We start from the raw sequence: 15,963 nt of genomic DNA, 5'->3' as shown, positions 1-15,963 counted from the left end.
AAAAAGATATAATTACTAAGTATTTAGGTTTTGAGATTTTTAAGTATTAAGAGCATCAAATTTTATATTAATACGCTATAGATATTGCTCTTTTGACTGCAGTGAATTAATTTTAAAAAATTAAGAACACACTTTAAGCCATTAAGCTGAAATAATAAGACTCTTAAGTAAATATGTCTGAAAATAATTCAAGTGTTAATGAAGAGACAAAGAATGTTATTAGAGGAGTTACACCGCCAGAACCCAAATTGTTAGGTACCTATATTAATATGGTACCAATTACAGAATCAGATACTTCAAAGTTAGTAGAAACTTCTAATTTGTTAGATGGGCAGGCTAGTGGAACGGGTATTACATCTGATGGTACTCAGACAGGAAAATTAGGAGTTGGGACTACAACCACAAATATCCCCACATCACAATTCCCAATGTCTGCAATGAACATGGAGCAATTACAACAATTTATGATGAAAATGCAAATCAATGCTTCAAAAGACCAGGCAGCTATTGGTACAGCAAATCCAGGCCTTGGACTTGGTCTGAGTTCTGGAATTCCAGCTCAATCCTTGGGAGCAGCTTTAAATTTGAATAATATGATTCCAAGCTCTACAAACACAAGCCACAACATCCCCCCAGTTGGAGCCTTAGATCCCAATGTCCTTGCTTCTTTAGGCTTGAACGTTCAGAAACCAACATTACAACCAATTCAGTTCCCCAATATGCAGGCAGGAGTACCTAATTTGTGTGGCATTCAAGGACAAGATATGAACTTGGCAACTTGGATGCAGAAACAGAAGATTGCCCTAGCTCTTTCTGAGCTTCAAAATAATGCTCAGACTGCCTCTAGTGCTAATTCATCTGAGAACAAGACATCCCTGTCCTCTAATTCCAGTGCTACTTCTGCATATAGCACTAGCCAGGCCACCAATGTCGGTTGTTCTTTGGGTTCTCTTGCTGGAATTCCAGGAGTTTCAGGAACTTTTGGAATTCCTGGTACTAATACCTTATCAACCGGAGCTGTTCCAGCTACACAGTTAACTCCTCAGCTTGCTGCATTCTTGGGGAATCCCAACTTAATTCCCACAAAAGACACGAATCCTTCTTCCCAGACTGCAAGCCAGATTTCAGGTTCAACTCTTGGGGCTCTTGGTGGTATTCCAGGGATTGGGACTGCTGCAGGAATGAATATCCCCGGAATGAATCTTGGAGTTGGATCAATTCCCAATATGGGAAATGCCATTGCCCCAGATTCCATTCTACCAAATATTCTGCAACCGACAACTGATATGTCAAAAATTGAAGCAATGATCAAACAACAGCAACAACAATTTATTAGTAGTCAGCTAAATGCAGCAGCTCAGTTACTAAGGCAGCATGGTATTCAGGCAACTGTCGGTACCGAACCATTAAGTAGTAATAATTCTGAAATTGATATTAGCAAGAGTAAGAAGCCAGCTCTTTTGCAGAGAATAGTTGCCAGCAAGATCAATCCTAAGATATTTATCATCCCAAATGCGTTGAACAAAGATGAATGTGATGAGATTATTTCTCTCATTCAAGATAGACTTGAGGATTCAAAGATATCAATAGCTAAGAAAGAAAGCAACAACTCAGAAACTGAGGAGATCAAAGACGAAAAGGATTCATCAACAAATAATGAAGATGAGGACTTCTGTAGGTCTGAAACAGCCTGTATCCAACCAGAAGAAACTCCTTTAGTTAGAGAGATTGAAAATAGGCTTGGGATTCTTGTAGACTCCAGCAATCTCTACATGGAACCAATCTTAGTGCACAGATACTCCATCGACGACTACATCAAAGAACACCACGATGGAGATACTAGAACTTATACAATTTCAGTTTTCCTCTCTGATGTTGAAAGTGGAGGAGAATTAGACTTTCCTTATGCTGGTATTAAGATAAAGCCTAAGAAAGGTTTCGCAGTTGTCTGGCCAAATATTGATTCTCAGGGTAAATTGGACTATACGACGGTACATGCTGTAAACAAAATTACTCAAGCAACTGAGAAAGATTGCAAAGTTGAGAGCCAACCGGATGAATCGAGGGAATGTCTAGGCACTATTCCCTCCTCATACCTACTCTATCTTCATATAAACAAGGAGCCAGTTAGACTTGGCTTTGAAGCTTCCCAAGCTATGCAACAAGTAATTCAATCTGAGAATCCCAAAACAGGTGATAGCCCAAAGGTTATTACACAAGTTACCTACCCCACATCTAAAGACAAAAAGATCGAGCAATAAATATCAGGAGATAGATTATCCTTATATTTGTACTATTTGAATCTAAATCTTATCTCTAACAGAATATCTATACAGTCCCACTCTTTGCATCAGCATAAGACTGCTTAGGTACCGACTCAAAAATTGTTTTAGACTGAAAATTCATGGTTTCATTTGCATCACCAGATCTTGCATCTATTCTCATCCCTTTTGTATTTGGTACAGACTCAAATATTGTCTTTTCCTGTTTATATTCACTGCTAAAGCAGTAGCTTGCATCAGAAACTAACTCAGACCTCGGAAGTGATACAAAGATTGTTTGTTTTTCCTCGTTTGTATTGTTTTGGTCTGCAGACCTTGCATCTGCAGTAAATCTAAGAACGGGAATTGACTCATATACCATCTTTCCTGGAGGATAGATTGGGTTTGAATCTGAATTATATCTGGCATCAGCCTTTGATACTTTATCGTAGTTAGACTCATAAATTGATTTTTCTTCCGTTCTAATTCCAATTTTTGAATCGTATGTAACATCTGCCTTGGATTTACCAGATGGGTTTGATTCATACACTGTTTTATTATTTTCGTTACTGAATTCGAATTTTGTATAATAGCCTGTATCTATTTTAGATTTACTTTTTGGAATTGATTCATATACAGATTTTTCTTGAGATGAATTGATTCCTTTGGTGTTATACCCAACATCTGCTTTTGAGCTGAGAGTTGGATTGGACTCAAATACGGACCTTTCGTCCTTTCTAGGTTCAAATTTTGAATTGTAACTAACATCTGCATTTGAACCAACAATTGGACTTGATTCAAATACAAACTTTTCGTCTTTTTTTAATTCTATTCTAGAGTTATAACTAACATCTGCCTTTGACTCAAGACTAGGGTTTGATTCAAATATGGTCTTTTCATCCTTTGCAATGGGAACCATAGTAGAGTTATAGCTAACATCCGCCACTGAGTTCTTTCTTGGTTCTGATTCAAAAATAGTCTTCTCAGAAGTAGTGATTACTGCTGAACTATAGCTCACGTCAGCTTTTGAATTATTTGACGGAACTGACTCAAAGACGAATTTCTCATTCAACTTCATTTCTGGCTTTGAATTATAACTCACATCGGCTTTAGAAGTTATCATAGGATTGGATTCAAATACTGACTTTTCCTGGCTTTTAAAGTCCAACTTGGAGTTATAACTCACATCTATATTAACATTTTTTACTGGCACTGATTCAAAGACTGATTTCTCACAAGTATTGGCTATTTTTGAGTTGTAACTGATGTCAGCTTTTGAATTATTTGATGGAACTGACTCAAAGACGAATTTCTCATTCAAATTCACTTCTGGTTTTGAATTATAACTCACATCGGCTTTAGAAGTTATCATAGGATTGGATTCAAATACTGACTTTTCCTGCTCTTTCAAGTTTAACTTGAAATTATAACTCGCGTCTATCTTACATTTTTCAGATGGAACTGATTCAAATATAATTTTTTCTTCTTTAATGGGCTGTGATTTAGAGTTATAACTGACATCAGCCCTGGAATTGGAAATCGGGACAGATTCAAAAACAGACCTTTCATTTCCAAAGTTAATTTGTGCTTTAGATTTGTAACTGACATCTGCCACTACACCAACAGTAGGGATTGATTCGTAAGTAGACTTTTCCTTTCTTTCTAGTCCGACTTTTGTGTTGTAGCTAACATCTGCATTTGAACTAGCAGCTGGATTTGACTCAAATACGGACTTTTCGTCCTTTCTAGGTTCAAATTTTGAATTGTAGCCAACATCTGCACTTAAGCCAACAGTTGGATTTGACTCAAATACAAATTTTTCGTCCCTTTTTAATTCTATTTTTGAATTATAACTAACATCCGCCTTTGAATAAACAATTGGACATGATTCAAATACTGATTTTTCTTCTGTTTGTTTTATTCCAACCTTTGAATTATAGCTAACGTCTGCATTTGAATTTGCTACAGGCTTTGATTCAAAAACTGTCCTTTCCTCCAAACTTATTGGTGTTTTGGAATAATATCCAACATCAGCCTTTGAATATTCAGATGGAACTGACTCAAAAATTGACTTTTCACCCTGTATATAGATATTGGCATTTGCCTTACTTTCAATTTGGAATGAAGACTCTTTTGTATTCTGACTATTTATGGCCTGATTAGAGTCAATAAGTAATTCATTAGCAAGCTCCAAGTTACTTTTTAAATACTTTTTTTCACAATCTTTTTCAAATTCATCATTAGTGTTAATTTCACTATGTTCACTTACTTCATTACTCGTTCGTCTTTCGGTTTCTTCACCATCCCTTAAGTTGGAAACATGAGAGGAACTATTTGATCTTGACAAGTTTGCTGTTTCAAAAATTGATTGATGGCTTTCGGTTATATTATCATCTGATGAAATAGAGTTTGATCGTAACTCGTCTTCAATATTGTTGCTATTTTCTTTCTTGATTGGTAAATTCTCGAAAATAGTCATCGAAGCCTCAGATGGAGGAGAAACAGACTCTTCGTTGTAAATGCTTAAACCAGAAGTAGGATCATTTTCTATATTCCCACCTCTATTAGTAATATTTTCATTAGTTCTCTGTTCTTTTAAAATATTGTCCAAATCTGACTCCTTCTTTTTAATTATTTCATTCACACTAACAGAAGACTCATAACTAGTATTATTATCAGAGTAAACAATACTCTCAGAACGTGGTAATACTTCAAAAACAGTCCTATCTTGTGTAATATCCACCTTCTCATTATATTTATAATCAGCATCAGAAGTTGATTTGGGTAATGACTCAAAAACTCCAACATCATTACCAAAGTCACCTGCCTTGTCATAACTTGCGTCTGCATTAGACTCTGATCTAGGTAAAACTTCAAAAACAGTATCCCCACTTATTTTATCCTTCACCTTTTCACTGGATTTAGCATCAATACTGTTTCTTTCAACTGGTAAAGACTCATAAACTCCATCCGAAGAAACTTTTACCCTGCACTTTTCAAGAAGTATTTCTTTACTTTTATCTTCAGACTTCCCATTATCAATTATCTCAAAATTCCCACTTTTTGAAGTCTCCTGACCCTGGTTTGAAACATTCTCATTCGTTAAATTCATGACTATTTGCTTGAATTCAGTGATAACAAAAGCTCAAAAATAACCCGCAATGAGCTCTAATTTCATAAACTTCACACAACTATTCCTCTAATAACAACTAATTACCTATTTGTTATACCTATTTCTGATCCCTTCTCAGGCTTCTTCCTTAATTATTACTTTCTTCTTATTCAGGATTAGTCCACAACACTTATAACATCATAATCTCTACATAAAATTCCTTTTTTCGATCAAATGCACCACTTTCTTATTTTAAAAATTATTTTTTATTTTTTGTTTAATTATTTTTTATTTACCCCCTTCACAAGTATTTTTAGTGTGCTCAGTTTTTTTTTACATGTAAAATATTATCGCCACTAGCAATATTTTTAAGTAATTTCCAAATAAAGCCCGCCCGTACACGTGTCTAGTTTTGGTGGGCGCTATTCTTTTTTAAATATTACAAAAGGAAATGAGACGCGAAGAACAAATAATTAGTATTAGTCTAAAGATTATAAATACACAAAAAATTCTGGTAAATATAAATATACATTTATAACTAAATAATCATTTTTTTAAACGAAAAAAGAATTAATTTTTTTTGTTCTGGCGCGAGTCCAATTAGACAAACAAATAAGAAATAATCAATCATTCTTAAACAAGACGAGTTTCAAGAAATTGAAATAAGTTATCAAGAAAAAAAAGTTAAACTAATTTCAAGACTCAAATTTTAGCTTGTGAAGAGGATTAAATAAAAATGACCAAGAAGGGTTCATCTAAAGGTAAATCTGAAGGTATGACTAGTCGCTTACAACTTGTCATGAAGAGTGGTAAGGTCTGTCTTGGATACCGTTCTACTGTTAAATCGATCAGAAATGGTACTGCTCGTTTGGTTATAATTTCCAACAACTGTCCACCTCTCAGAAGATCCGAAATTGAATACTATGCAATGCTCTCCAAGATTGGTGTTCACCACTTCCAAGGTGGAAACAACGACTTAGGTACCTCCTGTGGTAAGCTATATCGTGTTAGCTGCATGACTGTTACAGACCCAGGTGATTCTGATATTATAAGATCATACGAGTAAACTAATAAGCCTAATTATCTTATTCACCTTAATTTAAACGTTGCAGTATCACATAATTTGATTCTTATTAAATGAGATTAAGGATATTTATTCTTGATTTTATCTGACGTAATTCTGTCCGGTATTATTTTGATAATTGTCCACATTGGAATTACACCACGTAATCCAAACTCATATTATTAAAACTAATAGTAGAATTTACAGACTATTTTGGTTATATTATTAGTAAAAATGATATTTTTTTTAATTATTATTTAATTGAAATTTTTATTCTTAAATCCCCTATATTACACTAGTTGTTATATTCTAAATGTATTTAAGTAGTTATATTTAATTCTTAATAGTTCAAAGCTTTAATAAGTTCTGGACAAGTGATAAAGTTTTGAATATTAACATCATCACTTAAACCTTTTCTTCTTCTTGTTTTAAGAAGAAAATCTCTAGCTAAATGTGGAACAGGAGCCTTCTCTAAAGGCCTTAATAAAATATTCCTATCCAATGGATTTCCCGGGACTATTGCCCAGTGATCGAAACAACTTGTACAAAATGCCTGTCCACTCGTATGTATTCTTAAATCTGTTTCAAATCCAAAAGTCTCTATTGTTGGAACGAATGCTAGTATTGTAACTAATGGCGAAGCAGGAATTGGAATCTCTTTACCTGCATGACCTCTTCTTTTAGACACTATATTATTGATGAATTCATCCAAACCTGAAGGAGATATTATCTCTACAAGAGAAATTGGTTCCAAAATCTTTGGAGATGCTAAAAACATTGACGTATAACAAGCTCTTCTAGATGCAGGAACAATTTGTCCTGTTCCCCTACTTATTTTGTCAGAGGATAAGTTTACATCAAGTATCTTAAATTTTACATTTCTTATAGGTTCTTCCAGTAAAGGACCTTCTTTAACTGCCCAGTTAAATCCTTGAATTATATCATCCTTAACATCGTATAAAAGTTTTTTATCAACTGTTATAGAAGAAGTATCATCCAATAAAACATTACTTCCTATGTTAGGATCTGGTCCAAATGCCCATAAAGACTTTATTGCAAGTTTATCCCAACCATATTTCTCTGCTAAAAAATTGCTATAGTGCCTAGGGTCACTAGTATCTGGAATTAAAACTTTCATAATACCATTCTCCAATTCATCTGAAATACCTCTATCTAAAGGCTCTGACGTAATGTAAAGTCTATTTAATCCATTTGTTGAATCTCCAAAGCATTTTACTACGGATTTCTCTGAAACTGTCTCGCAAAAGTGTACCATTGGGTCTGAAACTTTGACATCCAGATTCCCATATAAACATCTCAAATCATGCATAATACAGTCCATCTGTAATTCTCCTGTTCCAAATATAACATGCTCTCCATTTTCCTCTACTTTTGTTACTGAACATGTATAAGCCTTTGAAATACTTTTTAACCCTTCGAGCATTTTTGGTAAATCTGCCGGGTTATGAGGTTCAAGAGCTAATTTTATTACACTCTTATTCAAAAGTCTAATACTACGTAAAGGATATATTTCATCATCTTTGATTGATGAATCACATCCAATTAAGGTACATGATTTTGTAACAGAACTTCCAAGACCTGAAATTAGTACCCAATTTCCTGCAGGTACACTTGTAACTTCCACCTTATACCTACTTTGTAGGATCCAAAGATTATCAATAGATCTTATAGTAAAGTCATCAGGATCTTCCTTGGAAAAAGATTCACCTAGAACTTTAACTCGGTCACCTTTTGACAAAGTCCCACAAAATATCTTCCCGAATGAGTAGAATGATTCCATATCTTCAGAATGAAATTGCTTTATGACAAAAACAACCAAAGGACAATTAGTTCTTTCGTATTTTCTCATGAATGATGATACTCTATCATTAATTGGCCCAGTGTATATTCTTTCAATATTATTGTTAGCACTTTCAATTGGATTTGGAACATTTTTTGAGATGAAGTCAGTAAAGGAACCAGAGTTTCCAAAGAAACGTTTGCAAACAATCTCAAGGCGTTCCTTAACATTCAGTTTAAGTTCTTTCTTTGTTAGATATATACCAACCGTTTTTAAGAAGTTTGATAATTGATCATCTTCTTCCGATACCGTATATGCAAGTAACTTATATATTGGATTTAAAATAAATTCTACAAAAGATCTATCTTGAGAAACATTTGAATCTGTTTCAAATGAGTTATTTTCCTTATTAAAATAATAGTCTCCCCAGAATCGATGAGATAATTGTTCAGATTTTTCATTCAGAATACAGTTATTGGTAATTCCATGATGCTTCAAGTATTTTCTGGCAAATGAATCTAAAGTGAAGAAGAAATTGTATCTTCCAGAAGCAAATCCAACATTGCCTTTTTCTGGCCCAAATAGTAAGGCTCTAGTTTCCTCAGTACTTAATCCATGAGTAGATGAATATTCCAAAATAGAGTTATTAACTGCAGAGATAAGATGCTTAAGCTTAAAATAAGCATCATATGGAGGTAATCTGCACTCCAAAGCAAGTCTGTCAATTTGATTAATCACCAAAACAACCTTTTTCCCCTCCGATAAGCAATAATAAAGCAGCCTCTCCAAATGCTTAGTAATGCCAATCACACAATCCAGAAGAAGTATAACTCCTTCTGAGATTCTTACAGAAATACAGGTTTCATCCACAAAGTTAACATGACCAGGGGTATCCAATATGTTAAATAGGAACGATTTCCCCACAGAGTTAGGCAGAACCAAAGACATTGGAGAAGCTTTAATACTAATTCCTCTATCCTGCTCATCTTTTCTGCAATCACAATATTTTTTTGGGAAGTGCGTATTTTTCTTATCTCCTTTATAAGAATGAGTACTTTTAATCAGCATATCTAAAAATGTGGTTTTCCCAGAATGCATTTCTCCAATAAAACAGATATTTCTTACAAACTCCAAATTATCCATCAAATCTCTTAAGAACTCATAAGAAAATGTTGTTTCCATTTCCTTGAGATTCTTTTCAATTAGATCAAACTTATTTTCCTTTAAGGGTGAAATTAAGGGCTCATCTATATGTTGGTGGTCCTCCTCTTCTACCAATATCTCAACATCCTCCCCATATACATCGGACGGGTCTGGATAATACTCTTTGTCTTCATACTGCACAATCCTATTGTCGTCATCAGTTTCCTGAGTCATTTCATGATCTTCATCTTTTAAGCTTTGCTTACTGACTACTTTGAACTGTCCTTGGCGCTCTTGCCATTTGTTCTCGGAAAAAATATCACTTCCAGAATCTTCAGCGACATCTCTCTCGTCAAACTCTGAAATATCAATACCTTTATTATCATGGCTATCCCCCAGCTCTGAAGAAACTTCAAATTCTATCCCATCTACACTTCCCTCTGAGTCATTATCGTCCTTCAAAATATAGTTACCAAATTCATCGTACACATCATTCAAGTCCATCTTAATGCTATCCACCACCAAAGCTATTCACAGTTACCCTTACCTTGATTATCTCTACTCTATTTAGTTTCAATACATATATATATATATATATACAGGAATTTTTTTTCCACTAGATGCTTTCTTTAATTAATCACTCTTGACTCATTGTGTTCGGCGCCGAAACAAACTTGTTTGGCGCCAACTGAGTTAACAAAGATTAAGTTCTGAGATAACTTTAAAGAGTGTCCAGTGATAGGCTTTTAGAGAGAAAAAGCAATAAAAAGATTTTGGGTTCAAACATCAAGATACTATCAGAGGGAAGAAAAGAAGTAGGGCAAAAAAAGGAGAAATTTCAAAGAAGGTGTGTGTGTGTGGAGGAGAGGGGAAAGAAGGGGGAGGGGAGGAGGAGAGGAGGGAAGGCCTGTTTTTTAGACCTGATAAAGGCAAAATTAAGAAATTACTAGGTAGAACTCTATTAAATGTCTTAGCCAAACATATAAAAATCCAAACACAAAACCTCATTGACTCTAAATTGGAAGGCCTGACCCCAGTCTATGTAACGATACATGTGAATAGTCGAGCCTCGACAGATTGTGACCTCAAACTTTTCCCAATTGTAAGCTAAATAAATTGGATTATTCAAGCGTTCAAATAAAAAATGTTTAATGCAGGTATAATTATACTTCATGGATAAGTACCACCTTAACAACACTTGTATCGAAATTTAGACTCGACTGTTTAGATTGTACTAAAAAAAAGAAATACTCTTTCTGATTACTCATTTTTTTCTTTCAACTCTTAAATGAAACACTTTGGCGAGTGGAAGGCATGCATATAATATATATATTACTAGTTAATATACAATAAATATCAAAATTTACACAGCTTTCCAGCATCACCACTATTTTTAATTTTGGTATTATTAATACTCCTATATTAATCATACTGTTAGTCATCCAGAGATATATGACGTAAGTGAACACATCTACGGTTCCCACAAGCCATATTGAATGCCACTCTCGGCTTCAATTGTAACTCCTCAAAGGATTCATCGCTAGCATATAAGAATACCAACGCCCTATTTACATACGTATGGGTTTCAACGACCTCATCTGGCCTCTTCATTCTTATGACCGGACACCCATCAATTGCTGAAACCTGTCCATACCACATTATACATCTCTGGGGATCACCTAAAATTGGGTCGTCATTATTGTTAATTCCGCGTGCTATTGCTGAAAGCACCTCCATCAAACATTCTGAAGTCCTCCAGAACTCCCTACCTCTCTCATGAACACATTTTTCCCATTTGAGACAGATAGAATTAATCTCTTCAGAGCTTCTTGGCTCAAAGGAATTCAAGTTAGATGGGGTAGCTAAAAGTGAGCTTCCATATGATTGAGTGTCATAGACGGAATCTCCTTCACTCAGCTGGTATGGCGTTTTTTTAGACCTCTCATCAGAAAAATATCCATTAAATATTCTCAAATTAAAAAAATGGCTAAAAGGTGGTTCAGTACAGATTCTACAACGAAACATATTTACGAAACAATTATTCTTATTTGTTGGAATTAAAAAGTCGGTAGTTCTTATATGGAAGCAGTATATATTAGCTTCTACAATAACTTGTCAGAAAGCTATATTATCTTAAAACACTTTGTTGTTCTTGAAATCACCAATTATCCTTTCCACACTTGGTCAAAGAATGTCATAGATCTCATATAGGTATTACGCTACACTCAACCAATAGAGTATCATGAAAGCGTATTGAGAAGGAACTGTTTAAATCACTTTCTCAAATTGGCGTAAATCTCTTCAACAACAGTTTTAATTTGATTTTCTCTACCCCAATCTTGTCCATTAATTTACAAAAAGAAATTTGCCGCCACGTCTACCGCCAAATTTTGGCGCCACGCTGACTTTATCCTTATGTCATTCCTTGAAAAGTCAGTTTTGGGTATACATTTAATTAGAAAATATTTAAATAGTAATAAATTTAGTATATGAAATAACAGTAGATAAATTAAATGCTGAAAGTAATTTAGACAGTTACATTCTCGTGGCAAAAGGAAGCATGTATTAAAAGAAAAATTATATATATATATATATATATTTATTTATTTATTTATTTATTGATTATATTAATACTTAAAATGAGTTTGTAAATAATTTATATTTTAATTATTAGCTGGATTACATTAAAATCTTGTTTTCTATAGAGTTCATAGTTGAATTTTCTTTGGAAGTTACATCCAATGGCTTTAAGTTATATCTCGAGTTTAAGTCATTCAACTTGCTGACTAATTGTTTCTTGTAGTTAGTGAGAACATTCAAGAGTTGGTTGTGTTGAATATTCAGTGCATTGATTGCCTTTTCGTGGCACACTTTTGAATTCTGGATCTCCTTTTCCATCAACTCTGCCTGTCGTTCAAGTGAAAATGCTTCACTGCTTTGAACGTCAAGGAACTCCTGTCCCTGCTCAAATTTTTGTTTTTCCTGGTTAAGTAAAGTTTGTGCCTCTTCAATTAAACTCTCATAATGTTGTTGATTATTTTGAATTCTAAGTGAAATCTGCTCCACAGTTTGCAAAAGAAGCCTTTCTTCCTCTGTGGTCTGTTCAATTGTCCATTTATCCTTCTCAATATGGTGCTCAATCTCTTTGATTGATTGTTTAATATTGTTTGCATCTTTAACTCCGCAAATAGTTTGTTCAAGAAATGCTTTTGCCTTTCCAAGCCTTTTTTCTGTCTTTTGCAAAAGATTCTGTCTTTCCTTGAGCTCGTTATTTCTGACACTAATCTGATCAATTTGCTTTCTTTCATTTTCCAAAGATTTATTTAATTCTTCTACAGTATTTCTGAGTCTCTCTGGAGACTGAACAACTTGATCCTTTAGGTCCTGTATATCTTGATTTCCAGTGGTGATCCTAAACTCCACATCTTTAAGCTGTTCCTTCAAATCATGATCAGACTGTGTTAGCCTCTTAAGTTCTTGTTGATTCTGCAAAAATTCTCCATGCAAAGATCTCATCTTTTCTTGGTATTCCTGATTATCTCTTCTCCTATTTGCAATTTCGCCACTTTGTTCATTGTATCTTACTCTAATATTATTCAAATCTTCTTTTTTTTGCTTAATCTGTTCATTAGATTTGTCTACAGAATCCAATATTTCCTCAATTTCATAAAACTCATTTTTATAAGTCATCCAGCGATCTTCTTTGAAACGCATCAAATTCACAAATCCACACAGAAACGAATAAATTCTATCTGGAGTTGGTCTATGAATGTCATTCATACTAAAGTCGTCGATTCCTATCATTATCCATAGGATCTTACAGTAACGTAAAAACCTCAAATTTCCTATTGGTTTAATCTGGCTTTTTCCATTTTCAGATATTATTCCAGCAGCTGAAGATGGGAGTTGCCCCATTAGTTCTTCTGGTCGGATATCCTCTGTATCTATTTCTAATGCTATTGACAAGCAGTTCATATAAAGCTCCACTGCTATTTCATGATTAATGCTTTCCCAAAAGTTGCTTCCAACTTCAAATCCTAACATATCCAACTCATTCATCAACTCTCCCATCTCTAAATCTGGAAATTGATACTTTTGTTTGGATTGCAACCTCATTTTAAACTTTACTTTATTCCTTAAAGCTAAAGTGCATTATTAAATCACAACTTTTTTGTGAGCCTCCTCTAGTTTCTCGTCTATTTGAAAACAAATCTTGATTTTTTATACTTGAATTTTGACTTAATTTCAAGTACAAGTATTGATTCGAAATCAGCTAATCGGGGAGTTGTTGCCAATCTGATAATAAAACCTGGAGATTCAACTTTGGAGAAACCTTATACAATGATAGAGTACCCTGTAAAGAAAATATAATAAAATTATTTTAAAAATTCAATTTTTCACTCTATTTATATTTCTCTATTTTTTTCTTTAAGGTCAAACAACATTCTCCCCCCACAAACCCACATTTTTGCATGTTACCGCCTGCGGGAATCCCGATTTTAAAAATAAAGTCAAAAATTAAAGGTAAAAGATAGAATCCTACAATGCTTTCTGCTTCAAGTCGTTTGTAGAGTTTTAACTAATTGGAAAGGGTAAAAATCGACGAAAATGCTGGACATTATAAAAGTTAATTTTTTACTTAACTTTTTTTTCTTTGATAAAATTTAAATTGCAGTATTCTATTTATATATTCTTTGTTAATATTAACAGGAATGCAAAGTGGCATCCACTAACTTATATCAATTTTTTAACAAAATGAATAAACTCAAAAGAGTTCTAGAAACAATGTTTTCAGCACTTAACGATTTATTAGTTATTTCAAATTATTTTTAAAGCCCAATAAGTTGTTAATATTTGTATGAAAAAGAATTTAATTATTTTTTGAAAATAATAGAATATTAATGTGGACAAGTGAATCAGAAAATTAATATAGCCATAATATAGTATATCCACCAGCTTAATATAGAAAAAAAAATTCAAACTTTTTAAAGGTCCTAGTCTTCACTAATACGACTATGTTTCTTTTTCTTCTTAGATTTATCTTTGGATGACTTTTTCCCTTTGGAATTGTTCTTTTCATCATCACTACTGCTGCTGCTGCTATTACTATCACTACTACTACTGCTGCTACTACTACTACTGCAATGTTCACTTAATGGCTCTGTGCTCTTTCTCTTATTCTTATCTTTTTTGCTCTTTGAAGAAAATGATAAGGTAGAAGATGATTGGTCATTATTAGTCTTTTTATTTTCTTTTCTCTTTTTTGATGAACTGGTTTCTATATTAGAGTTGAAATCAGAATCAGATCCTGTTTCTATCTTATTTTTTCCATCATTTTGGTCATGATCACCTGTAAGCTTTGGAATATAACCCTCATATTTAAGCCAGGATTCAGGTGTTTGCTCATTTGGCTTTCCATGTTTGTCAAGTTTGCCGCCTAAAATGAGCTTCTTCTTCTCAGAAGCTCTAGGACCATGCCCCCACCTCATATCATAAGTATCCCTCTCCATAATAACTCTCTTTATTATAGCAACAACTCCGTGATCAACACTAGCTATAACAGCAGTAGTCATTTGAGAAATACCAATTGCTATAGCTTCTCCCTTTGTTGTCATCATCACAACCTCGGTACCGACATCTATTCCATTATCAAACCTCAATACACCAGGGATCATAAGTTTTGCACCGTAACAAATTGCATTCACACATGAATCCTTGACTACGATTCTTGGTAAATCTGTTAAAAGTAATTCCAACGGCGAAATAATACGTCTTAAATACGATTCATCTCTATAATTATCCAACATATATTGAGCATCCAAAATGTCGTGCATTGTTACCATATTATCATTTTCCGATAAACAACCACTTCTTACTCTTCTTAATTCCTGCATATGAGCCCCAACTCCTAAAAGTAATCCCATATGAACACACATTGTTCTTATATATGTCCCTGCCTCACATTTTGCCCAAAAAACAGCCAAGTTTCTCTTTTCATCATAATCCAAAAGTTTAGAATCATATATTGAACGTACTCTAAGCTGGCGCTTAACAGCAGAAATCACTGGAGGCCTTTGAAATAATGCTCCAGTAAGAGTCTCAAGACATCTACTCACTGCAGACTTTCCACCAACACTTGAGTGAAATCTTACAATGCAGACATACTCTTTACCTGCACTCTGTTGTGATTTTACCAGCCTGGTTGCTCTGTTTAAACAAACCAACAAACAACCTGTAACTTTTGGATCCAGTGTACCACTGTGACCTGTCTTCTCGCATCTTAGAATCTTTTTAATCCATGCAACAACTTCATGGGATGATGGATTTGCTGGCTTATCAAGGTTGATTATTCCATAACTCAAATAATCAGCCAAATTTCTATTCAGAGGAGAATTACCATATGGAAGTGGAGTATAGTGCCCTGTTCTAACATTCAATTTCGAATAATTCTTCAAGAGTAAGGGCCAGTTGGAAGTGTCAATTGGCTGCGACTTACTTTCTGGTTTTATTACAGTCTCAATCTTGGCGTCACTCATCTCTTCTAATTCCTTACGCTTACCCATGGATAGTTATCCTCAACTTC

The 15,963-nt window shown here is 34.1% G+C and overlaps 7 protein-coding genes across 7 annotated transcripts; 2 read left to right on the top strand and 5 right to left on the bottom strand.

Annotated features, from left to right (window-relative positions):
• Positions 1 to 173: 173 nt before the first annotated feature.
• On the top strand, positions 174 to 2,261 carry ELE39_001495 (prolyl 4-hydroxylase alpha subunit; the record flags this gene model as incomplete). The annotated part of the gene is made up of 1 exon (XM_067344534.1): positions 174 to 2,261. The coding sequence occupies one exon, from the start codon at positions 174 to 176 to the stop codon at positions 2,259 to 2,261; it is 2,088 nt and encodes a 695-aa protein (XP_067201472.1).
• Positions 2,262 to 2,328: 67 nt separating this feature from the next.
• Positions 2,329 to 5,373, bottom strand: ELE39_001494 (uncharacterized protein; the record flags this gene model as incomplete). The annotated part of the gene is made up of 1 exon (XM_067344533.1): positions 2,329 to 5,373. One exon carries the CDS (start codon positions 5,371 to 5,373, stop codon positions 2,329 to 2,331), a length of 3,045 nt encoding a protein of 1,014 aa, XP_067201471.1.
• A 736-nt stretch (positions 5,374 to 6,109) lies between these two features.
• Positions 6,110 to 6,439, top strand: ELE39_001493 (ribosomal RPL30; the record flags this gene model as incomplete). Its single annotated transcript, XM_067344532.1, has 1 exon — positions 6,110 to 6,439. The coding sequence occupies one exon, from the start codon at positions 6,110 to 6,112 to the stop codon at positions 6,437 to 6,439; it is 330 nt and encodes a 109-aa protein (XP_067201470.1).
• A 337-nt stretch (positions 6,440 to 6,776) lies between these two features.
• ELE39_001492 (Gtpase) lies at positions 6,777 to 9,884 on the bottom strand (the record flags this gene model as incomplete). Its single annotated transcript, XM_067344531.1, has 1 exon — positions 6,777 to 9,884. The coding sequence occupies one exon, from the start codon at positions 9,882 to 9,884 to the stop codon at positions 6,777 to 6,779; it is 3,108 nt and encodes a 1,035-aa protein (XP_067201469.1).
• A 930-nt stretch (positions 9,885 to 10,814) lies between these two features.
• ELE39_001491 (uncharacterized protein) lies at positions 10,815 to 11,405 on the bottom strand (the record flags this gene model as incomplete). The annotated part of the gene is made up of 1 exon (XM_067344530.1): positions 10,815 to 11,405. One exon carries the CDS (start codon positions 11,403 to 11,405, stop codon positions 10,815 to 10,817), a length of 591 nt encoding a protein of 196 aa, XP_067201468.1.
• A 654-nt stretch (positions 11,406 to 12,059) lies between these two features.
• ELE39_001490 (coiled coil) lies at positions 12,060 to 13,496 on the bottom strand (the record flags this gene model as incomplete). The annotated part of the gene is made up of 1 exon (XM_067344529.1): positions 12,060 to 13,496. One exon carries the CDS (start codon positions 13,494 to 13,496, stop codon positions 12,060 to 12,062), a length of 1,437 nt encoding a protein of 478 aa, XP_067201467.1.
• Positions 13,497 to 14,374: 878 nt separating this feature from the next.
• On the bottom strand, positions 14,375 to 15,943 carry ELE39_001489 (rRNA pseudouridine synthase; the record flags this gene model as incomplete). Its single annotated transcript, XM_067344528.1, has 1 exon — positions 14,375 to 15,943. One exon carries the CDS (start codon positions 15,941 to 15,943, stop codon positions 14,375 to 14,377), a length of 1,569 nt encoding a protein of 522 aa, XP_067201466.1.
• Positions 15,944 to 15,963: the final 20 nt, after the last annotated feature.

The sequence above is a fragment of the Cryptosporidium sp. chipmunk genotype I genome (assembly GCF_004936735.1).
Source record: "Cryptosporidium sp. chipmunk genotype I strain 37763 chromosome Unknown contig_18, whole genome shotgun sequence".
Taxonomy (NCBI): Eukaryota; Apicomplexa; class Conoidasida; order Eucoccidiorida; family Cryptosporidiidae; genus Cryptosporidium; species Cryptosporidium sp. chipmunk genotype I.
The sequence above is the reverse complement of the archived record's forward strand: the minus strand, read 5'-3'. Positions and strand labels throughout refer to the sequence as shown.